General features: G+C 36.4%; 1 protein-coding gene across 1 annotated transcript in view; it reads left to right on the forward strand.

The window, feature by feature from the left end:
• Positions 1 to 8,913: 8,913 nt before the first annotated feature.
• The window catches only part of LOC127660947 (potassium voltage-gated channel subfamily KQT member 1-like), a 48,411-nt gene continuing 30,115 nt past the window's right edge, over positions 8,914 to 27,209 (forward strand). The window contains exons 1-3 of the mRNA XM_052151487.1: positions 8,914 to 9,064; positions 9,095 to 9,248; positions 17,719 to 17,809. Of these exons, the coding sequence (XP_052007447.1) occupies positions 8,914 to 9,064; positions 9,095 to 9,248; positions 17,719 to 17,809 (396 nt within the window). The remainder of the gene's footprint in view (positions 9,065 to 9,094; positions 9,249 to 17,718; positions 17,810 to 27,209) is intronic.

The raw sequence follows: 27,209 nt of genomic DNA on the forward strand, positions 1-27,209 counted from the left end.
ATTAGAAATATTAAAATAATAATAATAATTTAACACACATGTGCTCATTGAAATGTAATCTTTGTGTCCATGTTGATTTCATATTTATACATTTTTTAAATCTAATGCTATTTTTACAAAAATACAAAGATTGCATATTTAAAATACAAAATAGAAGTACCTGTATTCCACTAAAGTTACAATTTAAATATTTGGTAATTAGAATACAGTTACATTCAAAAAGTATTTTGATTACTGAAGAGATTACTTTGCATTTTATTGTCATTTGTTTATTTTAATATTTAGTCCTTTCAGATGGAAAACATTTATTCATATAAATGATGTGATCCAAAGTGCATTTGAACACTCTTTCAAATGATGTGTCACAGTCATCCGAGCAGACAGAGAAGTAAGTCTGAAGTAAGTTTGGAGCAGAACAAATATAAATAAATTGTCAGCTTTATGCTAAGCTAAAATTTATTTTCTAGCCATTTTACATGCACATGTTACCAGGCACGATTATATTTGTTATCAAGAAAATTCATAATTTTGTTTTTTTTTAGTAATACCTTTGATATTAGGGGAAAAATCATAAATTTTTGCATTGTATTTCTGTAAAAATATAAAAAAAATCAATTTTATTAATCTTGTTTTAGAAACAATAATGCTTAATATATTTATGTTTTTCAGAGAATGTATTTTTAAAATGTATTTTGTCTTACTGTACAATTGAAACAATCGACCAGTGCTGAAGAAGTAATCCAACGTATTTACAATACATTACTGAACTTTTTTTTTTTATATACAAAGGCACATTTTGTTCAGGTCAGATGGATTAACCCTAAGAAAACTTAATGACTCAAAAATTAATGATATTAATATAAACTATATATATATTAGTTTATATTAATATCATAAATGTTTGAGTCATTAAGTTTTCTTAGGGTTAATCCATCTGACCTGAACAAACTGAGCCTTTTTATAAAAAATTTATGTCTGATATAATAATAATAATAATAATAATAATAATAATAATAATAAATTAGACTAGCTTGAACTGTTTTATGGATTTCTTGTCACATGACAATAGAATAACTGCCTGCATGTTGGTTACACCACCAGTTTTAGCCAAATGTTTTTCAAATATTAATAATATTTAAAAAAAAAAAAAAAAAACATCACTGCTTATTTACCAAGAGATAATAATAAAGAATTATTCCAAACAACTTATGCTGACATTTCTTTTCTTTTTTTCAAGAATTTCAGCTTTTAATGAGATATTCTTTATTTTTCTCATTTATAAACTGTCTATAGGTTATACCACTAAGACATTTTTTCTTTAAGCCCCAAAAAGACATCTTTGACTTTAAATACAGAAACTGAAAAAAATGTAATTATACTAAATGTGTTATTAAGTAATTGTTTTGTGTGCATTTCTTTTTTTATGTATTTTTGAATAAAGTAATAGATCTGTCACATAATTGACCAATCTAACAAAATACATTTCACCTGGATACGATTAAAATAAACAAACAAACATCATTAGATATTTATTGATTCATTTAAGTATTTAAGTAAAAAATAAAAATAAAAAAAAAACATTTATATTCCCACCATGTGATCTAAAAATATTGATAAATAGTATAGGAGTCTTCACTCCTACTACTAAAGGTACTAAACTGCTGTCTCTTATGGATTGAAGGAAAATCTAATTTGCATTTCAGTGTGAGAATTGTTTTTGATAAACAACGGTCTGAGACACCAGCTTTATTCCAGACACTCGCTTGACATCATCTTTTGTGCTTTTTTCCTGTGCACACTTTACACTGTGACTTGCAGCTAAAAGATCATTTAAAAGCCATTAGTCTGGATGTATATTGCCTCTACAACATTGAAAGGTTGAGGAGAGGTGAAACCACTTACACTCCATAAGGAGATAGATGTGCAAGGGCACACCGAAGAGTCTTCTGCGAAGAACTATTCTGTTCCAGTTCATTGCAGGTGTAAAACAACTTGAACCACATTGGTATTCCTGATGTCAGCAGTGAATTCTCTCTTTTCAATCAGTAGCTTTTCAAGGTTTTGTACAGCTTCACCATCTGCCCTGGGGACTTCCTCCCAACCAATCGTTGACATACTTGACATGAAATGAATTGAAGATCAATGATTTCTGGCATAAAAGGCAGACACCAATGATTCCCTTGAAAATATATTTGTTCCACTCAGGAAAGGAGATCTGTTCATAACCCACCAACTCGATCAAAGATGCTTTTGGACATTCATCAGTTAAAACAAAACCTCTTTATCTTTTGAGGAAGTTTTCATAATTCAATCCCAGTCCACGTTGTTTTAATCTAGCTCTGTGGATAAAAAATATCCAATGATTTTTTTCTAATTTCCCTGAGCAGCGACACAACACAGCCCATTTAGACCATCCAAGAACTGCACTCACACTCACACACACACAGACACACCCACACTTACAAAGTTGTTTACACCAAGGGGTTTTATCCCTTGGGTGAGAGGGAGTAAAGAGATGTAACTGTGCTTAAGGGCAGGCAATAGTTTATTTTATGTGACTCAAAAATATGAAATCGACAGTGTCTGAGTCTGCTCAGTTAGAAAGAGACACTTTTCTAGGTAATACATAAAAACATGCTATCAAAAGCCATTTCAGTTGTAATGAACTTTAGCGCTGCAGGTCTCAATCAATATAGGCACCCCAATAGGTGCTTTATGATACAGTTCATTGTATGGTTAGTGCTCAAAGGCATTGCATTAAATCTGATATATAAAAAGGTGTTCATGACATTATAACAGCCAGCTCTTTTCATCAGCAAATTGTCTTTCATAGCACTAGCATCTGCTCCCTGACATCAAAACAAACAACATAAAAGAAAAAAAATACTCATTCTTCTCTGTCTCTCATCCAAAATGGATCATTACGGATCCATATTCTCCCATTTAGATACAATACATCAGTTTACCTCCATTAGAGGGCTCTATGGAGGAGCCCAGTGGCAGATGGGCCAAATTAAAGCTTGCCGCCTGTGCTGAATCATGTTTGCTTGCTAAGGGAATTGCATCGCAATTCTACAGCTAAGATTACTGCTGTTTAGTTTTGGGGTCAAAAAGTAGGTCAGATATAGTACCTATAAAAAGTCAAGAATTGAAAAAATTGGGAAACTATTTTAGAGTAAAATAATCTCCTGTTACTGATATTGAGGATCGTAAAGGCTTAGCTTACACAAAAATTTTAATTCTCCCATAATTTACTCACACTCATGCCATCCCAGATGTGTATGACTTTCTTTCTTCTACAGAACACAAATAAAGATTTTTAGAATAATATTTCAGCTCTGTAGGTCCTCTCAATGCAAGTGAATGGGTTTGAAAGCTCTTAAAAGCACATAAAGGCAGCATAAAATAATCCACAAGACAAGTTGTTAAATCTACATTTTCAGAAGCGATATGAATGGTGCGAGTGAGAAACAGAACAATATGTAAGTCCATTTTTACTATAAATTCTCCTCCCTGCATAGTAGGTGGCGATATGCACTAAGAAAGCAAATTGTCAAAAAAAAGAAGACTGTGAGAGTGAAAGTGGACAGATAGTTAAAAAAAATACAATAAAAAAAGACTTAAATACTATACTATTTATCACCCACAAATATCTCCTCTGATCTTCAGAATTGACTGCTGGATTTGTATGGATTACTTTTATGCTGCCCTTTATGTGCTTTTGAATCTTCAAAATGTTGGTACCCATTCACTTGCATTGTGATGACCATCAGAGCTGAAATATTCTTCCAGAAATCTTTGTTTGTGTTCAGAGGAAGAAAGAAAGTCATACACACCCTGGATGGCAAGAGGATGAGCATATGATAAGAGAATTTTACATTTTTGGGCAAAATATTCCTTTAAGGCAATCTGTTTCACATTCATGGTCCTTTCTAAAAAGTGCTGGAAGAAGGCGGTGAAGTCAGAACTTAGCAGTTTCATCATAGTGTGGTATATGCAATTTTTGTTTTCACAAAACTGCTTAATATGTAGGTTATAGCAAATTACTTTTAATATTGCTGTCAATTATAAGTACATCTAAAAATAAACAATAGAATATTAATATACCTGTCCTATTATTCCTATCTAATGGGGCTTTTCCACTGAACGGTACAACTTGACTCAACTTGACTCTTCTTGCTTTTTGGGGGTTTTCCACTGTGGATAGTACCTGGTACCAGATACTTTTTTAGCACCACCTCGGTCGAGGTTCCAAGTGAGCCAATACTAAATGTGAAGTCAAAATCCTGCAGATCACTGATTGGTCAGGGAGAATCGTCACTAACAGTGTCACTGGATTTCCGACACGTGACATCAACCCACTAGTTTTAAAGTTATAAACAGCGATAGCAGTATCATTTGTTCACGCGACTTTCGAATTGTGAAATAAGAAATGGCTGTGCGCAAAACCACACCGTGTTCAATAAACAAGGTGCAGACGGTCCACTCGTTAGCGATGAGCGAAACGAAAATATCTCTCAGGAAGTGTCTCAGCTGTTGGCCGCACACAACTTCCACCGGACCTACCAACCGTGTAGGGGAAAAGTAAAAAAAAACTTAAAAGTAACTACAGAACCATCAAGGAAAAGTGGAAGTGGTTTGACCAAATGGACGCTATCTAAACCGGCGAGCAATGGGAGGAAGAGTACCCTGGACTGTGCTCTTTTGTTATGTTAACTCTATATTCTGCTTAAAAGCTTCACTTTATTTAGTTGACCAGCTACTGGAAGCTTGCTTTTAAAACAACCAGGCCAATTTAACTGTTATACTTGTGTAAAATCACCATGCAACAACTACTTTATGCAGCACAATGAGCTAGTAGCTAATAGCTAGCGGTCGTGTTTTGGTCAGTTTGTGTGGTGTTTAAGATGATGTTACGGCAGTAGAGGCGGCACAACTATAACGGTCAGCCTATAATCCCACCCACATTGATGTGGCACTAAACTGCAATGGAAATTGCAGTCTATCAGGAAGAAAGACAGAGAACACAGCCCCATCACCATTAAAGGAGCACCGGTGGAGAGAGTCAGCAGTTTCAAGTTCCTTGGTGTCCACATTACTGAGGAACTCACATGGTCCGTCCACACTGAGGCCATTGTGAAGAAGGCTCACCAGTGCCTCTTCTTCCTGAGATGGCTGAGGAAGTTTGGAATGAGCCACCACATCCTCACACGGTTCTACACCAGCACTGCAGAGAGCATCTTGACTGGCTGCATCATCGCCTGGTACGGCAATAGCACCACCTACAACCGCAAAGCCCTGCAAAGGGTGGTGCGAACTGCCAGAAACATCATCGGAGGTGAGCTTCCCTCCCTCCAGGACATATATAACATGCGGTGTGAAAAAAGCTCGGAGGATCATCAGAGACTCCAGCCACCCGAGTCATGGGCTGCTCTCACTGCTACCATTAGGCAGGCGGTATCGCAGCATCAGGACCTGTACCAGCCGATTACATGACAGCTTCTTCCCCCAAGCAGTCAGACTTTTGAACACTTGATCTCTCACAATCAACAATCAGCACTGCACTTTATTAATCTTCTTAATCTTCATCTTATCTCACACTGAACTGTCCAATATATACCTCACAATACAACTACTGCATATATATATTTGATATACTCTTATTTATTTATTTTTTATTTTATGTGTATTCTATATTGTGTGTATTGTTTACTCTACATTGTATATTATATTGTGTTGTGTAAGTATGTGTACATTTGATATGTAAATTGTGTTTTGTAAATATGTTGTTTATTGTAATTGGTATATGTCTCGTCACTATCATAACTGCTATGTTGCTCAGAACTGCACACAAGATATTCACCTACTGTTGCACTTGTGTACATGGTAGTGTGACAATAAAGTGATTTGATTTGATTTGATTTGATTTGAAATGCAAGCTCAGAAAAGTAAAGTAGAGTTGAGGTGAGTCGAACCATAACATGCAGTAGAAAAGTGCCATAAAACATTATGGCATGAGAGGTGCTGTGAATTTCTTTTTCTTTTTCCCCTACAGAAAGGTTGTGTTGAGCCTGTAGGTAGAAAAAAACATGCATGACTGACCCGTTTATGAATCTTCATTTCTTACTGTTCCACAAGAGAAATGTTCAGAATGGCCTTATCCCTCTAGGCTCTGAAAACTGGCTGCATTGTTTCATGAAAGATTCAGTGCTTAGTCTCTACTTTGACTGATGTGTGAAAGCTGGTGCTATATTCACCAATGGGTTAATATACTGGTATACACTGCTCTCAGCAACACTGAATTGATTCATTAATTCACTTTAAGCATCTAGGTGTCAACTCAAACAGGGCTTTATCAAACCAGTGGGAGATCAGATGAATTGCACGATCTGTCTATGTTTTTCTGTTTTCAAAGGAGGAGGACAGGTCAAGGCTCACTTCTGAAATGCTGCACTCTGCTGTACAATGTAAGACACTGCAGCTGAATATTGACTTCTGTGAACCTGAATTCACTTAAAAAAAAATAAAAAAATAATATGTTGCTTTTAATGCATCTAGGTTAACGTTTAAAAATCAATGGATCTTAAGATAACCAAAAAAGACGAGGCCTTTGCCGAGACCAGAGCTTGTCTGACTCAGCTTTAGAGCATCCCACGATTCATTAGCACCACAACATAACAGCAAAAAATGACGAGTTATAATGTTAAGGTACACTCTTTTATATGGTCTTGCAAGCTTTTTTTATGAAATCCATTATATGAATTCTAAAACTGGACTCAGTTATCTCCTTAATAAAGTTTTGTATTTGCAATCACTTCGATCAAGAGTTTTCACTCGTGGGGTGTGAGAACCTATCAAGGGTGGCTAGAGATTACGGTGATTTTGATTCATCCCACTAACTCAAGTCTTTTGAATCCATTCACCAGAGAGATTCGGTCAGATTTGTTTACTAATGCGCTAAAATCTAATTCTGTACGCTAGCTGGTGGCGACGGATGTTTGTAATGCGTCATGCTTTTTTGATAAGCATTCTCAATTCTGAAGGGAACCCCTCCATCCCACATCTCTTGGTCCAATTTCACAATATGGATTTAAAGTGATAGTTCACCCAAAAATAAAGATTCTGTCATGATTTATTTATCATCCAGGCAACCCAGATCTGCTGAACTTTCTTTCTTCTGCAGAACACAAATTAAGATTTTTAAAAAATATTTCAGCTCTGATGGTCCTCATAATGGAAGTGAATGGATGCCAAAATTTTGAAGCTCCAAAATCCACATAAAGGGTACATAAAAGTAATCCATATTACTCCAGTGGTTAAATCCATATGTTCAGACACTATATGGTAGGCGTGGTGAGAAACAGATCAATATTTATGTTCTCCTTTCTGCCCAGTAGGTGGTGATATGTATTAAGAATGTGAATCACCAAAAACAGAAGAAGAAGAATGAGAAACTAAAGTGGAGATAGACTGAGCCGGTAGGAGAATAGTAAATTATAGTAAAATAGTATAGTAAAAAAAAAAGACTTAAATATTGATCTCTTTCTCCCACACCTATCATATTTCTTCTAAAGACATTAATTTAACCACTGGAGTCATATGGATTATGTTTATGTTGCCCTTATATGAATTGAATCTTAAAAATGTTGGCAATTGTGAGGACCTACAGAGCTGAGATATTCTACAAAAAAATCATCATTTGTGTTCAGCAGATGAAAGAAATTCATACACATCTGAGATGGCATGAGAGTGAGTAAATGATGAGAGAATTTTCATTTTTGGGTGAACTATTGCTTGACATATTGGAAAACATTTTGGCGACTTTCACTTTATATTATCACTTAGTAATAAATGCAGGGTTAAACTAGAAGTTATTTAAAATTAAAATAAAAAAAATTGGCCACCACTCATGTTTATTGACAGTGGAGGATGATTTACGACTACTGACTCAGTTGTACCACAGATTGGCATGATGGCACAAGGAGAAACATCAATTAGTTCTTTCATTGTCGTTAATTTGCAGCCCTGAAAAAGCACTCCAGAAATGATTTTGTGGTAACTGCATGAACTATATCATATTATCTGACCTTATAAAAATTCTTGTCATTGGCTTCAGTGAATATTTGAAGTATTTGAGAGTCGTCTATATGCTTTGCTCAGATGATCTCTGGCTATATCTCTCTCTGTCTTCCTATCTTAATATCTACTTGACAGCAGTATCTGTCACCACTTCTCTGGCACATGACAGCAATTGAAACCTGCATCTCAGCAAATCGATACCTTCCTGAATACTCAAGGGTGAGGCAGCAATTCAAGGACATACTAAATGAAACTGCACCTTTGTGTTTAGCAAAGACAAATGTTGTCTGATACATTTATAGAACTAAATGGAAGATTCTCTAAAATATTACTAGCTTATTGAATAGTATTAGATTAAAATATTTTAGTTTTATTTGCATTGCATTTAATCTACAATAATGCACTGTAACATATTAATTTTTAAGCAATATTAAATATATTACTGATTTAGCCTCTATAGTTGTCACTGGCACCAGTGGTTCACTTTGCTTCCTGGTACGTCATTAGGAATATTGTTGCATGCAGTATCATTTAGGCACAGTCAAGTGCCACTGCTGATGGTTTGCTTCACCAGATATGATGCCTTCTGACATGCCAGCTGCACTTTACTGTTAGAGTACAGTATAAGATGCTGGGAATCATCTTGAAAACACAAAGGAAGCAATGCAAAAACAGTTTTTATTTTATTTTTTTGAGCACAAGAGAAACAAAAGGTGAAACCTGTCCTAAAGAAAAGTTATCATCTGTTAATTCTTCCGTCTCATTGAAATTGTGACAAGTTTGTTTCGGAGTCGCGTGAGAACTTACGCGTCAAAGTGTATTCTCGGCAGCAGCATGACCTCTGCAATTCGTAATACAGCCACAGACCCTACATGGATTATTGGACCTTCTCCGCAACCGAAACTGGAGATGAGCGAAACTCTACATATGCAAAGGGCCACTGTGCGGTTGGGCAGGTCCCGTAGCGCGACTGCGGACGGTAGTAGTCGCAATGAGTACCCGACAATCCAGACAGTAATCACTCAGAACCGGGCATCTCACTTACGTCACCGCATGTCCGTGTACAGCACCGCCCGTCCCATACCCACTAGATCCTTCTTTCAGGGACGTGCATATAATTTTTTGGAGAGACCATCGGGTTGGAAATGCTTTTTGTATCATTTCACAGTGTGAGTATATTTACTGTGAATGCTTCAGATTGAAAACAGTTCATATTATCATATTTACATTTATAAAAAGTTTTATAAGAATAGTGTTTTGCAAGATGGTTGCTCAAACCTTTTATTTAGCATGAAATCATTTGCCTTTCATTGTATCCAAAAAAACTAAAACAACAACAGCAAGCTAAAGAAGAGAATCTGAATGGTGCATGATGATTAACATAAAGGAACTTATAGAAATTAGATCTCTTTAATAAAGGAATTTTCTGGGTTCAATAGAAGTTGCTTAAATCAACAGCACATAGCATAAAGTTAACCCCACCAAAAACCCTACCAAAAAAAAAAAAAAAAAAAAAAATATATATATATATATATATATATATATATATATATATATATATATATATATATATATATACTTTTGGCTTATTAAAACTTACAATATATTGTAAGAACTGGTTTCATCAAGGTGTTTACAATTGAAGTGAATTAGGCCAGTGCATAAAAGCTAAAATACAAATTGTTTCAAAATTATAGCCACAAGACGTACAAATTATATATGAAAACATAATTTGGGTGTGATAAAATCGCTTACTAACATTATCTATAAAGTTACCTGTAAAGTTGCCATTGTTATGGGAGAGTAGGCACAAATGAACACTTTTTGGTTTTCTTATGGTTGTGTAAATGTACTGGGGGTTCGAAGTATTTTTTCTTTTTTCACATTAATTTAACACATATCTGATACAAATACATGGTCTTGTTTTATTATTACCGTGTGTACTTTTTTTCACCATCTACCTGGAAAGAATGAAGGTGAAATGTGAAATATATGAATGGCCCCTATAGGTGGGGCACGTTGTAACAGGTGAAGGGCACATTGAAACATGACAGGTTAAAATCCCCCTCTAATAACTGTAATCTTATTAAAGTACCTAGATGATAAACTAAAATATAATGTCAATTAAAGCCATTTATTAACTTTGTCATATACAGTATAGGCTGAATGTAAAATAGCAATTATTTTGACACATGGCAATGAATACACAACAAAGCCACTGCACAGGCAAATAATGCATGGATTGATAAAACTTCACACTCACACACACACACACACACACACTCACACACACACACACACACACACACACACACATACACACACACACAGACACATGCATAAAGGGGAATTGTGTTAGTTATAGGGGTGTCGAACATATTGAAATGCATTGTATTGTACAATACGACACTCACAATTAAAATCCACATTTATCGTACAATACATAAACTAATACATTTTAGTGTAATTATGACCAAACCGCGCAACTTTGAGAGCTACGGAACAGTCTCCTCCCGGGAGAGATGGCACTGAGCGCTCACAGGAAAACAGAGCAATACACTTACAGTACATAGGCGAGAAGAACTCTATGTCAATTTTACTGTTTACATAGCATAACACACAGTGGTACAGCTTGACGAATTTGCCATACAACAGTGTCATGTCCTGGTACAGTACATAAAACATGTTGTTTTATTTACACCGACATCACCGGCAGGACAAACCCAGAACCACATGAAGCGTGACATGCACAACATGCACAACAAGAATATTAACTAGTTTTTATTTTAACAATCAAACAAAATAAATGCAGAGTTGTTGTTTAATTTACTTTATCATCGAACTCTGCTTTTTGTTGACAATGTCAGACACTTTTTATAAATGTAGGGTTTAAAATATATTTATGTCTAATCCTTGTTCAGATTTGCCAAGGTGCCAAAAGTCTGCAATGAAAATTAAATAATATAAATCGATTTCAATATGAACTCATCGTATTCTTCTAAGAGCAAATTATTTGAGCTAAGTGATCCACATCATTTTATAGCTCAATAGTTTTATTGTATGCTAAAAACTTTACTCATTAGTGTCTTTTTGACCAAGCTGATACTTCAATGAAACATGACTGAGAAGTGTAATCTCAAGCATTGAAGCAACTATGGGAAGCTTTGCAACTGGATGCTGTTTTGTAATTCTCAAAATGACAGGACACAGTCCCTTTCATGGTCTATACAGAATCTCTAGCAGGAGAGGAGTTGATAGTGGACAGCTAATCATGGCTGCAGTGGTGGCTCTCTTCAGCAGGTGCCCTGTGGGTTCAGTAACTCTGTGACACATATAGAGATGCCAGGAGATCATGAGAATTTGAGTGTGAGAGTATCAAATACTGTGCAGAACCTACAACAAGTATGACTGAAGCTTATTATTTATATGTGTATATATATATATATATATATATATATATATATATATATATATATATATATATATAAACCGATCATTAAAACCACCTGCCTAATATTGTGTAGGTCCCCCTCATGCTGCCAAATCAGCAGCAACCCGTATCTCAGAATAACATTCTGAGATGCTATTCTTCTCACCACAATTGTACAGAGCGGTAATCTGAGTTACCATAGACTTTGTCAGTTCCAACCAGTCTGTCCATTCTCTGTTGACCTCTCTCATCAACAAGGCATTTCCTTCCGCAGAACTGCCGCTCACTGGATGTTTTTGGCACAATTAGGATTAAATTCTAGAGACTGTTGTGTGTGAAAATCTCAGGAGTTCAGCAGTTACAGAAATACTCAAACCTGCCCATCTGGCACCAACAATCATCCATGCGATTCTCTAATCAGCCATTAGTTTGGCAGCAGTGTAGTGTATAAAATCACGCAGATGCGGATCAGGAGCTTCAGTTAATGTTCACACCAACCATCAGAATTAGGAAAAAATTTGATCTCAGCGATTTGGCCAGAATGACAAAGTCTACGGTAACTCAGATAACCACTCTGTACAATTGTGATGAGAAGCATCTCAGAATGCTATTCAAGGATGCGGGTTGGCACTGTTTTGGCGGCTTGAGGGGGACCTACACAATATTAGGCAAGTGGTTTTAATGTTGTGGCTGATCAGTCAATATATTTGTACAGTATATATATATATATATATACACACACACACACACACACACACACACACAGTATGCTGCAATATATTGTAAGAATAATTAACTACCTGAACATTAGGCAGAGAGTTTGGATTTACTCTGTTATTAACTGGTTGCTTGTCATATTATGTTATTTGAAGTGATTTATAGTGCACCATTATTGGGGACAGTCCCTATGGAGCCATTTGTGGTTAATTGTCTCACTTAAATAACTGGGCTCCTTGGTGGATAATTCATCCCCACATTTTCCCTCACTAACCCAGGGCCTTAACCACAAGTGTCCCATTCGGCCGTACTGTTAGCTTCAGCAGAAAATTGAGGGGTCTCTACTGAATATAGAAGTGTGTTTCTACTTTTCAGTGATAGTGTAGGAGGCAGGGTACTGTAGGTTAGCCAAGAATGTGCACATGCTTATCACTGATTCAAAGGCTGCAAAACCGTGGGGGAACGAAAGGCACTTTTCGTCAAAGCATGACTCCTGTTTGTGTATGTGTGCATATGCTGTTGGAAAAACTAGTAATTGTGTTCAGTACATATTCATTGTTAACTGTGTACCTCTTTGTAACCAGTATGAGCGAGTGAACTGTTTTGGAAGTCATTCAAGGTTTTTACTAAGCACAGAGGTTGTCTAAAGACAGCACAGATGTGCAGAACAAAGTTAATAAACAGTACAGTTAGAGAATAACTGAAAACAAATTTAGAATTTAGCTACAAAACAGTGTAAACCCAAATCAAGAATAAATACAGAGTAGAATGAATCCCTAATTATTTATGTATTGATTTGTCCATCATACAGTGAGGAAAATAAGTATTTGAACACCCTGCTATTTTGCAAGTTCTCCCACTTAGAAATCATGGAGGGGTCTGAAATTGTCATCGTAGGTGCATGTCCACTGTGAGAGACATAATCTAAAAAAAAAATCCAGAAATCACAATGTATGATTTTTTAACTATTTATTTGTATGATACAGCTGCAAATAAGTATTTGAACACCTGAGAAAATCAATGTTAATATTTGGTACAGTAGCCTTTGTTTGCAATTAAACGTTTCCTGTAGTTTTTCACCAGGTTTGCACACACTGCAGGAGGGATTTTGGCCCACTCCTCCACCCAGATCTTCTCTAGATCAGTAAGGTTTCTGGGCTGTCGCTGAGAAACACGGAGTTTGAGCTCCCTCCAAAGATTCTCTATTGGGTTTAGGTCTGGAGACTGGCTAGGCCACGCCAGAACCTTGATATGCTTCTTACAGAGCCACTCCCTGGTTATCCTGGCTGTGTGCTTCGGGTCATTGTCATGTTGGAAGCCCCAGCCTCGACCCATCTTCAATGCTCTAACTGAGGGAAGGAGGTTGTTCCCCAAAATCTCGCAATACATGGCCCCGGTCATCCTCTCCTTAATACAGTGCAGTCGCCCTGTCCCATGTGCAGAAAAACACCCCCAAAGCATGATGCTACCACCCCCATGCTTCACAGTAGGGATGGTATTCTTGGGATGGTACTCATCATTCTTCTTCCTCCAAACACGCTTAGTGGAATTATGACCAAAAGGTCTCATCTGACCACATGACTTTCTCCCATGACTCCTCTGGATCATCTAAATGGTCATTGGCAAACTTAAGACGGGCCTTGACATGTGCTGGTTTAAGCAGGGGAACCTTCCGTGCCATGCATGATTTCAAACCGTGACGTCTTAGTGTATTACCAACAGTAACCTTGGAAACGGTGGTCCCAGCTCTTTTCAGGTCATTGACCAGCTCCTCCCGTGTAGTTCTGGGCTGATTTTTCACCTTTCTTAGGATCATTGAGACCCCACGAGGTGAGATCTTGCACGGAGCCCCAGTCCGAGGGAGATTGACAGTCATGTTTAGCTTCTTCCATTTTCTAATGATTGCTCCAACAGTGGACTTTTTTTCACCAAGCTGCTTGGCGATTTCCTGTAGCCCTTTCCAGCCTTGTGGAGGTGTACAATTTTGTCTCTAGTGTCTTTGGACAGCTCTTTGGTCTTGGCCATGATAGTAGTTGGATTCTTACTGATTGTATGGGGTGGACAGGTGTCTTTATGCAGCTAACGACCTCAAACAGGTGCATCTAATTTAGGATAATAAATGGAGTGGAGGTGGACATTTTAAAGGCAGACTAACAGGTCTTTGAGGGTCAGAATTCTAGCTGATAGACAGGTGTTCAAATACTTATTTGCAGCTGTATCATACAAATAAATAGTTAAAGAATCATACATTGTGATTTCTGGATTTTTTTTTTTTGATTATGTCTCTCACAGTGGACATGCACCTACGATGACAATTTCAGACCCCTCCATGATTTCTAAGTGGGAGAACTTGCAAAATAGCAGGGTGTTCAAATACTTATTTTCCTCACTGTACCTACGATACACAGTGTATCTTGTCAGTGTCAAGAGAGAGGTGAAAATATTAAGAAATGCCTCCCAAGATTTTCGGACCCGCTGGTGAAGTCTACCTTTCAGTGGTTTCTCCAGGTATGAATGTTTAAATGGTCTAATGAATATCAGATTTTTTTTTAACGCCTCTCATCAAAATAATATTTCTCATTGCTCTCATTACTGTGAATATTTCACCTCTAATTGCTGTGAGCAACACAGTCATTTGCAAAGTTTATTATCCCTGACTAACTGCCATGGATTGGCAGATCAATTATACTAGCCACTAAATCCTAGCATCGCTGAGTTGATGAGTCTAGATGCGTCGTATCGTAGCCTATGGTGTGTTTATTGATGTTACTTCGGTCATAGATTGCTTGCAGCAGGTTCAAGGCCATTCAACAGTAATGATAACTTAATAAGATAGATATTTGTCAACCAGCCATCTTACCCCAGGGATATGTTTGTTTACATCTCCGGCCCCTCCCTCTGAATTTGTGATGACAGACAACAGCTGGGCTCTGTTTGCTTGTGGCAGCTGGGTTTCATACCTCTTGGTGCTTCATTTTTATTGCTCATACAGTCAGTCATGAATTATTGAGATGATAGACCAGTTTTACAAGTTAAGCATCAGTACCAAAAACAAACACATTGTTAACCATTTTGCTGTTTCTCTTCTCTCCTTTAAATGCTTCTGGACATTATGATCATTTTGGTAAAATAAAATAAAAAAATAAAAAAAGGAACGGAAAGCCATTATGGAAATATAGAGCGCCGAAGCAATCTTGCGATTTGTTGTTTGTCCCGGTCAGATTAATAGCATAGTTGTATGTGAACAAGCACTCCTATCTTTCCCAAAGAACACATTTATCTTTTGTCGAAGGAGTTACAACAAAGCCTTTGCTGCTCCAAACTCAACATACATATGATGACCTTGCTTGTGCTTAACCTTAAAGGAATGTTCTGTGTTCAATACAAGTTAAACTCAATCGACAGCATTTGTGGCATAATTGATTACCACAAAAATGAACTTTGACTTGCCCCTCCTTTTCTTTAAAAAAAAAGCAAAACTCTTGGTTCTAGTGAGGCACTTACAGTGGAACTGAATTCAAATACTCACTTTTTCAAATGTATAGCTACAAGACGTAAACAAAATGCATGTAATCATGATTTGAATGTGATAAAATCACTTACTAAACTTTTCTGTGTAAAACTGTAGTCCATTTAACAATTTGTTGCCATGATGATCCAATGTCAACAAACCCTATAATGTCTGTAAAAATGACTATTTAAACAACTTTACAGCTCAAATAATTAATACGTTTTAAACTAACGTACGTTAATGTAAGTGCTTTTATAAAATTATGAGCTTCACATTTCTGCCTTTAAACCCTACAATAATTGGCCACATTCACTTCGATTGTAGCTTCACTGAAAACTTTTTTTATTTTATTTTTTATTTTTTTTTAGGGACAAGTCAAAGTTATTTTTTGTGGTAATCAACATTATGCCACAAAAGCTGTCAATTGAGCTTAACTTGTTTTGAACCTGGAATATTCATTTTAACTGACTGTTGACAGCCAGTCAAAAAGCTTCAGGAACAGTACACCAACACATACCTTTTCAGACCCGAAGCAATATGTTTTTTTGTTTGTTTGGCTCAAATATCTGATTTTATAGAACAAACTTTACCGTTAATATCTGTGCAAAACAAAACCCTAAAATGGATTGAACAATTGTTCTTTTTTTTTTTTTACACAATTTTATTGCTGATTTGAAATACTGTATGTTCTTAGATCGTAATCTTGACCAACCATTTTTGATGATGGCTGACAGTGAACTGGCTTGCTAGAAAGACTTTGCTTAAGATGAGTTTGTTTACACTCCCAGTGTTCATTAGAGCCTGTAGATGAAGTTGTGCTTTTTAAGTTATGTGCAGTTGGTATATGGTAGCCAACCTGCTTTTCCTATTACTAATGCACTATACAGGCCAAATCTGGCCTAGCTCCGGGCCTACTACGTATGCCCATATTTTAAGGTGGGACAAGGAAAGTTGGTACTGTATCTGCAATACCAGTTAATTGCTTGGATGCACATATTCTTTATTATTACAATTTTCCACATTGTAGAATAGTTGTAAAATCATAAAAATAATGAAATAACACATAGGGAATAATGGCAATTAAGACCAAAAATTGTTAAGCAAATCAAATACATTTTATTTTAAGCATCTTTAAAGTAGCCACACTTTGCCTAGACTCGAGGTACTAAAGAGGCGTGTCTCACAGTGAATTTGTCAACAGTAGGTTGACTTTCTTTAGCTAATATAATTCTGTGCTTACCGAAATTCAAAACATTGCCCCAGTGGCCAAAGCGGTAAGTATTGTTGAGGGTATGGGAATGTTTGTGCTCCATTTTCCAGGTGGTATGTTAATGGAGGGGTGCCAAAAGCTAGTTGTGAAGCCAGGTGTTTTCAACTCTTCAGGCTGTAATACAGCAAAGATGCATATATATATATATATATATATATTAAACAGTACTCCCCACCACACCTAAACGTAACCATCAGTGGAGTTAAAAATGTAATGTTTGAGTGAAAAATGCAACCTTCAAATCAGGCATAATGTGGCCGATCCTAGGGTAGTTAGAAATAAGCTGACTTCCTGTGTGATCGCGTTGCACAAATGAGTGTCTTTTATGTGTTATTGATTGAAGTAATTCATAATAGCGTAAACAAAGAGTTGTTCTCAACCACAAAAATGGAAGTGAATGACAGTTTGTTCATTTAAAAGATGTATTATTTTTGTTACACATAAAACACATTAAGGATTCATCCTGCTAAAGTACATCCACTGTGTGTTGTATGTTCAGAGGCGTGTATGTTGACAGTTGACCTAGATTGAAGGTCTGTACTACGATGTGGTCTTTGGAGGGGATCTTTGAAAGTAATATTCAGTCAGTTGTGTTCAAACTCTTGATTGGTAGTGTATTTAAAAGATGTACTGATTCTCATGTAAACATTTACAGTATATGCACATTTATACACATTTTAAAATGCCATAATCTTATTTTCCCTCTTGCAGATTCCTCATGGTGCTTTCTTGCCTGAACCTCAGTGTGCTGTCCACCATTGATGAGTATCAATCACTGGCTAATAAAACACTATTCTGGGTGGTGAGTCACACTGCTTTAGACTTTCAATTTATTGAATAAATAAATACAATTGTAAAATAATTGTTCAGCTTGTGCCCTGATGTAGATTTAGGTTAATCTGATGGCACTCTCCAGTAGAGGGCATCAATGCGTAAGTTTCCTTGATGGGTTTGATGCGTGAAAACACAGAATGATACTATTTTTAGCTATTACTAAAATAACCCTGTAGGATAGTAACCACAAAGTCTGTACTACACAAGCAGTTACAAAGCCAGAGTTACTAAGGATGATGCTTTATTTTTTATACTGGCAGAATATAATTATTCAATAATTCTGTTAACTTTGTTCAATAATTCATTGCAGCTTTTCTGGCTACCTTGTTAGTGCATTTGGGGCTTTGTTTGATCAATACTCAGATCATAATCTGTCAAATAATTAGTGTGCTTGCTGAAGCATTTTCTCTCGTCAGTGGCCATGTTAAATATGAACATAATCAATACAATTTTCAAGACAATAGGTTGCTTGTATGTCAATGGTCCAGAGCCTCAATGCCATATGTCCACATTAGTCAAAGTCCCCTATGCAATATTATGTCTGTTTGCAAGCTCACGCTGCTTGTTTATAGACAGCAGAACAGAGACAAAAGAAGGAAAAAGAGAATCAATTGTCTTAGACCAGCAGAAAAAGGGGTAAGGGAGGGATAGAAATTATAATGTGGTGATTGCATGTCAGAGGTCAATCCAGCCACCAACTAATGGGATTAAATCTATGCGCTGTGTTCATTAGGCAATGCCTCACATCACAAGTTAATTCCACAGAGTCTAGGGCTTGATGCGGAACAGACCTTTTCAGATTAGCTATCTGGCATGGCCAGCTAAAGCAGCCCTGGACTTAACCAAGCTTACAACATGTGTTGTCTATTGTTTGTGAAGGGTAACTCTGCCATAAAAAATCGAATACCATACTTTTAGCATGAGTGGATATACCAGTTTTTTTTTTACTTTTTATATGGGCACATTTTCCCTTCACTATTGATAAACATGTCACCTATTTATGTCAAATACTTCAATTAAATTAATTAATTCAAACAAACCAATTCATGTTAGCAAAGCATTCAACAACACTTGCCTCTCTGACAACTACAGGTCACTACATGTATGTAGAGCCACTAAACCCACTATAGATAGGCCTAGAGTAGAATATAATAAAAGAAACCTAGTGTTGATATGAAAGGGGGAAACATCTGTAACCTCAAGGACATTTTTGCATCTACATTTCAAATATGTGAGGCATTTTGCAGGGGTAAAGAATGTACTGAGTATTGATATATATACAGTAATTTTTAAGTTAGAGTATGGTTACTGTGAGAGTAAAAAGTATCCAATTTTAATTGTACATAGGTTTTTAAAGATTGATGACATCAAGAAACAGTTGTAGGTTTTCTTATTAAAGTATCTTTCATTCATTTTGTGAAGCAACATGTTTAATAACTGACTATGTAATCGTCCTGTCAAGACACACCAGATGTTAACCTGTAACCAATATCCCAAATCCTGTCACAGAAATTTGTTTAACTTTAATTTGAAATGCTGATTTTATAGTTTTATGACAGTTGAGTATATTTGTTTATAGACTGATCACTGATCCCATTCACATACTCAAGTTTATCTATCTGAAGTGATGGCATAATTAAAAGATTAGATTAGATTACAGATGTTGTAACTGATTACAAGGGTGAATTATCATAGCAGTTTAGATGGGAATCATTGAATAAAAGTTACTTTAAAATTAGCTGGAGCCCATTTGATTGGCTTGGTAATATTTATTAGGAAGTTAAAAAAAACCTGGGCCTGTATTCACCAAAAATTCTTAAAACTAATAATAGCCCCATAACATAGACATTTAGGAGCCACTCTTAAAAATTAGGGGCATGTCACTCCTAATATTAGGACTTTTAGGTAAAATTAGGAGTAATTCATGAAATATGTTGATGCTTAAAGTAACTCCTAAACCTATGACAGCTTAGAAGTCCTCCTGAGGACTTAAAAATCCCAAAGAATAACTCACAAATGATCTGAAGCATGGCTGCTGTCATCAATCCACAGTAAAAACAATGTTTTACAATATTATTATGACATAAACCTTTTAAAAAAGATATTGCCTGGATCGCAATTCAGGGGATGCATTTAATAATATAACATTATAATATTATAGGCAGTATATAATACTGACATTGACATTTAAAAAAGGTATTGTCTAAATCGTGGTGTTTTCATTATTGCAAAGTTAGTTAGAGAGGCAGTTAACTCTGCAATGAACCAAAGCAACCCAATTATACCGGAGATGTGGAGATCTATCTAATCTATCCATTCATCCATCCATCCAGTAGCAGTTCTAGCACGCCACCTCGTGCTGTTCTCACAGGAAGTAGAATCCCTGATTAAAGGGCTGAAACCCTCCTGTAGACGCAACCACCATGTCACTCCCTACTCTATTCACACCCCTATTTTAATGAGACATGGCACTCTACATTGCGTCTCACAGCTGTTGATGCAAACAAAAGCAGACATGCCCCTTTCAAAATATTTTCTTGATGGTCAAACTGCTGATCAAAAATGTTATACAACCCAGATTTTTATGTGACTTAATTTTAGCAAAGAAAGTGTATGTAAGTAACGGCAATTCCCATTTTGAGCTTTACATTAAGAGAATACGTAAATTAGAGTGACCATATTCTGGCTTTCCAAAAAGAGGACACCTATTTTTTTCAAGGGTGAGTGGGGATGGGGTGGAATAACAGGGTTCAAAACAGTGTTACTATGAATGCAAACTTTAATAAAATGAAGAAGACACCCTATTAGCATAACATATATATATATATATATATACAAAATTCCAACATTCTTTTGATGTCCATGTACTGAAATGAAATATTTGATGCCATAAGTGTTCCTTCATTTACTATTACTATTATTTTAAAGCAATGCAAGTTACATTAAGTATTAGACCAGATGCACATCATAATGCAACTAAAGCCAAATCCTAGATGCTTTTTTAAGGTCCGAAAAAGAGGACGTATTGTCACCCTATGTAAATTAAGCTAAAGCTTATCAGGCAAATCTTGCAAAATGCAGATTAACCATTAACTTGGATCAATGTTTTAACTCCTTTTCTAGTGTCAGCCAGTAACAGTCTTGATAGGTCCTGTTAATCCATATTAACATGACATTGTTCTACTGAACATTAGCACTACATTCAGCCACACACATGCCTTTGCCACTTATTAACTGACACAATTCTATGGGGGAAAAGTCTATTGTGTATGTCACACTTCTGGGGTAAAGCATCAGAGGTGATCATTACCTGTGCAAGAGCGGTAGGCGGTGAAAGTCACACAGGACATTACACTGTACATAGGTGCTGGAAGTCACACATGACACTACAAGCCTTCAGAAATTCCACACTAAATATTTGTGATCTCACATGCTTCAACTTTCCCCACGAAGAAGCATATGCCAATAAACGTCTTCTATATGCTAAGTGTGATAACACATCATCAGTCTCTGTCTCTAGGTGTTGGAAGGACAGTAGCCTGCCACAAGGTGCTAACTCCTACTCCAAACAATCATCAGCTACAGATATAACCCTCCCCTAATTGGACAGAGCACAGATGTATCTCTCTTTGTCAGAGCCTAGTGTTAACCAAGGCCCACCAGCAATGCTAATAAAACTGTAAATAGACAAATGCCTCCACAGTGATGAAATGTTTCCTAGTTGAAATTGCTTTATTTTAGCTATTCACTGTTATGTTTTAACCCTGGTTTAAAATATGCTTTGTAGACTTTTTGTGATTGGGGAGGTTAATAGGAACTAAACATTATTCAGCAAATATTCACTTTTACAAGGGTGCTCCTCTCTTGATTTGGAATAAGGTGTGGTTATTTGCATGTAGGGATACCAGCAATAGTCAGGTTAAAGGACTTCCTACCCCCTGGAGTTTTTTTTTTTTCAATTTTTTTCTCAATCGCTTTGGCTCAATTCTCGAGTAAGTTCAAATCTCTAAACAATTAGTGTCTTGCCTACATTAGATGAATTTAATTTCTTATTAATTTAAGCAAATTGTTTTGGCATGTGTGCAAAAGACTAAGTACAATTGTCTACAATTTGCACAGTAACTAAATGCACATGGGCTGCTGATCAGAACTGATGAGTTGATTCTCAGTGAAATTGTCATACTCTTCACAACATTTACATTTATGCATTTGGCAGACGCTTTTATCCAAAGCGACTTACAGTGCAATTATTACAGGGACAATCCCCCCGGAGCAACCTGGAGTTAAGTGCCTTGCTCAAGGGCACAATGGTGGTGGCCATGGGGTTCGAACCAACAACCTTCTGATTAACAGCCCTGTGCTTTAGCCACTACGCCACCACCACATAATGAAACATTCTTTCATTATGTGAGCATCACATGCAAAATGATCCATTCAATTATAAAAATCTGTCAGACATACATGTATATTCCATAAATATCTATGACATGACATGTTTGTGATGTCTGCCAACTCAGGGCAGCCAGACCAACAAGAGTGACAGGATGTCCACTATAAAGATGGGAACTTGTAATGTTATGTACTGTGAGAAGGTGCAATTTATTATTTTTTTACAGAACTACCACAGGTTTTTTCAATGTTGCGGGTTTGTTTTTGTTTTTTTGCATGGATGCCATTTTGTGGCAATTTCTGTTCACTATGTGTGACTTTACACGTAAGAAATTTGTAAAATTGCAAGTGTGAATTTTCTGTTTACATTTAACACATTACTACAAAAGAAACTACTGTATACATACAAATGTGCATATCCTTTTTCTGTGTACTACAGTATTGTACATTATTGACTTTTCCCAGTACACTTTTACCTACTGCTGAAATCGGTATCTAAAAAACTCACAATACACAGTAGTATTCAGCTAGGCAAAACTGACATTCTTGTATAGTACAGTAGACTATACAAAATAGAGTAGAGGGAAAAAGTAGAGCAAAAAATTAAATTTGTATACATCAAATATTTCCTTGGTTGACTGCCATGGTGAAAAACATCTAAACATTTTGACCTGTACGGCTCACACAATGACCAAAAAACATTTAATTTAGTTAGAATTGGTCAATTTACTGACAGATAGAGTTGTGATGTCCCATAAAACAGTTGCACTTACAGTTTAGAGAATGTTAAGACAATGAGGAAAAAATGAGATAAAGCGATTGAAAAAAACTGTAAATATTAATTTCTAATGCAGGGGTTACCCAGAGTGTTAGGACAAATCACCTTAATTCTATTTTCACTGATAGGGAACTCAAAACACCGCAGTCAGTCACCCCTCCCCCACCACAGTAGCTAATGCCTTTTTGTGTGTGTATCAGGATGTTAGGGCTTGTAGAGAAATAGATAAGACTGTGTATCTTCTCAAACAATGTTTTACTGTGTCGCTTTCAAAACCAAATCCTCACAAATGCCATGTGAATCTTTTACAGTGGAACACTAGTAATCATGTATTTGCTTTGTGCCTTTCTCTTCTGCAGTGTGAGGAGTTAGTTAATGTTAGCAGGTATTATTTGTTAATGGACTTCAAGTGTTTGCAGAGGCTAGAGCATAAGGAGGCTAGTCATTCAGTGAGCCTTAATCTTGCAGTTCATATTAAGTCCATTTTTTATATTTAATGGAATCTTATGAGATTAATGACTTGGGGTCAGCTGGCCCTTGCTGTTACTACAGTCAACCCCTCCGCTGCGCTCCCTGGCGGCCACATTCCCCCTGTGATTTGGATGGGATATCCCATTGCCATGGTATCTGAGAGAGGCCCTTGCATCTGGGGTCCCCCTCCCCAAATGCTGATCCCATGGCCTATGTCGCCCACTGGCCATCCACCCAGACCTTTCATATGACAGCTGGTCAGTGTGATCACAGCCTAGATTTAATTAGATACCAAGCGAAGGAACCAGGAGCATGGAGTGAACAGAATGGGTGCCCCTAATTAGATACCGTATATAATTAGAGGGTTAGAAAACAGAATTAAAACATCAACACAACCTTAGATCATTTTAGTTTTTAGTTTTCTTTTGTTTTTAATTAATTGCAAACAATAAAGGACACTGTAAGGTAATTAAAAAATGTGCTTTATTACTGTTGCACATGTCATTAAATCAAGTATTTAATGTAATTTATATATATATATATATATATATATACACTACTGTTCAAATGTTTGGGGTCACTTGCCTGAAATATTTCTCATGATCTTAAAAGTCTTTTGAATGCGTATGCTTATATGTTTGAAATTAGTTTGTAAACAAAAATATAATTGTGCTAACATAAATTTATTTAATTAAAAAACAACAATTTTATTTAAAAATAAATTTGTTTTTTTAAATTGATGACTTGGACCAAATAATAAAGAAAAGCAGCCAATAAGTGCCCAACATAGATGGGAACTCCTTCAATACTGTTTAAAAAGCATCCCAGGGTGATACCTCAAGAATTTGGTTGAGAAAATGTCAAGAGTACATGTCTGCAAATTCTAGGCAAAGTGTGGCCACTTTGAAGATGCTAAAATGTAACACAGTTTTGAATTATTTTGGATTTTGTTTAGTCACAACATAATTGAGGTCACAGATGCCAAGCGCGCTTATTGGATATTGAAAAACCAACAAATTTGTGTCTTTTTCAATTTGTAGATTTTGTTCGCAAATTAATTCTTACAACTGCACAGAAAATAATGTTTTACTTTTTATTTATTTACTGTATTTTCCGGAAATAAATTCCCACCTGTCTATAAGTCGCACCGGGTCAAAATCGCATTGTTGATAGAGAGAATAAAAACACATCAGTCACACTGACAGAGGTTGGATCCAACAGGAACTAGGGCCCAAGAGTAGCCGCCAGGCCTCCATTCACTGGTTCAGATGTCAAATGCGTGTGAAGATTACAGTACCTCAGAATGTAAACATTGTATCACAGTATTTTTGGACTTGTTTGAAACAGATTGCTTTTCATAATTGTATGTAACAGTTTATCATATTCTTTCAATTTTTTTTATAAGAGAAACGCGACAAGTAAGCCACATCTGTTCATAACATATGTAAATATATGCTGTGCTCTCAGACAGCCACGGTTTCTTCTCCTGTCTCCTGCAGTCACTTTCTTGGAGCGCGTGTGAAGGGGAGCTGAGAGGGGTGAGAGCCTATAACAGTAACACAAATTTAAAATAGAAATGAGTCAAGTTATTGCTTGCATTTGAAGCAGGATGTTTTACATCCTGTCACAGTAATGATCTTAACAAATAAATCAGACAATGCACAGGCAATTTAGTGATATCCAAGTTGTGGTCTTGACCGGTCTTGAAATATAATTCTGAGTGCTCTTTGTCTAAGACAAAAAATAATTCAAAAATATGTAAAAGTCCGTTCTAAAGTACGGCAACACTGCTGGCAATATCTAAATATCAATGTAAATAATTACACAAAAAAATTACATTATGTAGGACAAGGCAATATAGCAGAGAGATAATGTGTTTATGCAATATTACTCGATAGTTGACTGCCACCTTATTCACGGGTCACCGTCTTTGATTTTTGATGGAAATAAAAATGGGGCTTTGAGGGACAGTTTACAGTCTCTTCAGTGACATGCACTGTATAAAAGTATCAAAAAGCTTCTAGAGCATATCTAATGTTTCACATTCATGCTGTCCGGAGTTTTTTGTTTTTTTCACATACTGGAATTCCTTGGAAAAATATTTGTTCAATGTTTCGTCAGCAAAACAATTAAAAATCACAGTACAACCCTTTGACGAGACTGCAAATCTATACCACACAGCCTTGTTGTCATACCCATCAATAATCCAAGATGTCACCTCTGTGAATAAAGTCTATTGTCAGCCAGCAATTACACATTTTTACACAGTAGACAAAACAAAATGAAAGAAATTAATATTTTCTACATGGATATTTCCTTCATTAAATGTTAGGAAAAAAATGATGTTGTCTCACCCATTTATAAGAATGCCATGAATTATTCCTTATTAATCTTATGACAGGTGTATGAGTAGCACCTTATTTCATTTTTTTATGGGAATGAAATTGTGAGAAAGGGAGATGTGAGGGATAGACTTACAGACTGTTCAATGGGTTGTGCTGTTGTTTAAATTGGTGTTGATCGTTCAGCTGATGAAACATTGAATCTTTCCCAAAAAAATTATGGTCAATAAAACTCCAGAAACACACATTGTAAAAATTAAATGTGACCTAAAACCTTTATACAGTGCATGGCATTGAAGAGACAGAATCCCTCACAGTCTTGTTTTCATTCCCGTCAAAAATAAAATACAGCGCTACTTTGAATAAGATCTTTTACCTGAAATATCATGTTGCATTTTAAACAAGGTGCTGGCATTCTCATTCCCATTTCACCTCTCATGCTCTGTCTGTTCCCACAGACCAGGGCTGTGCCTGTAACATTTAGTTATTTGGGGGGCTTTAGACAAGCTAAGCTATTGGCTAGGTGCCAGGAGCTGTCCAACCTAGGCAGCTGACCAAGCTTCTCCTTAGTCCCTTCTCAAACCGAGACCTATAGCCTGGATCCAGCTCTCCAGACTGTAACAGAGGGCTTCACTGCCAGCCTCATAACTCATACATGTCTGGTTCCTCGCAGCTCTCAAAGGGCCTGCGCTCAGCAGACTCTTAGCCCTGTTTTGTTTTCACTTCTATAAGAAGGAGACAGGGCAACTGCTGTTGTTAGCCATGACCATGAACCAGCCGTCCTGTGTTTTCACACAACCTTCAACAAATCACACCAGGCCTTAAAATGCATGTTTTAAATGGATGCCATGTATTACTCTGGTTGTCTTGAGGTATGCGATTCATTCTGTGAGCATGTCACATTCTAAATGATTCATGAACAATTTATGAATTCAACTTTAAGCTTCCATCCAACACAAAAGACAAATCACTCTAATTCAATAGATTATTTATCCAAAAAGCTGCCATTATGCATCTCAGTCATGGGATTGCAGCACTTAGCTGCAATAGGTGAATGACACAGAGGAGGATTTTGTTCTCAACATACCTCATAAATATTTGAAAAAAAAGGCTATTCTATTCTCATGAAGTATTTCTAGATAGCTGAAGAACGCTACAATGACAACTGTTCACATTTTCCGTAAAGATGTTTTGTTAAACCCACTCTCAAAGCTGTCAACTCATTGCTCAAATAAACCTCCCTATACTTAGTGTTGTGTTCTAGCATAGCATTTTACATTATGTCTCAGTCACAACTATTTCTCATTACCAATCATTTCTCATATCATTCTCAGTTTACACAGTGTTCACAGTAGTTTCTCATTGTTGGGAGTGCAGCGTGTCACTGA

Source organism: Xyrauchen texanus, chromosome 1 (genome assembly GCF_025860055.1).
Source record: "Xyrauchen texanus isolate HMW12.3.18 chromosome 1, RBS_HiC_50CHRs, whole genome shotgun sequence".
Classification (NCBI taxonomy): domain Eukaryota; kingdom Metazoa; phylum Chordata; class Actinopteri; order Cypriniformes; family Catostomidae; genus Xyrauchen; species Xyrauchen texanus.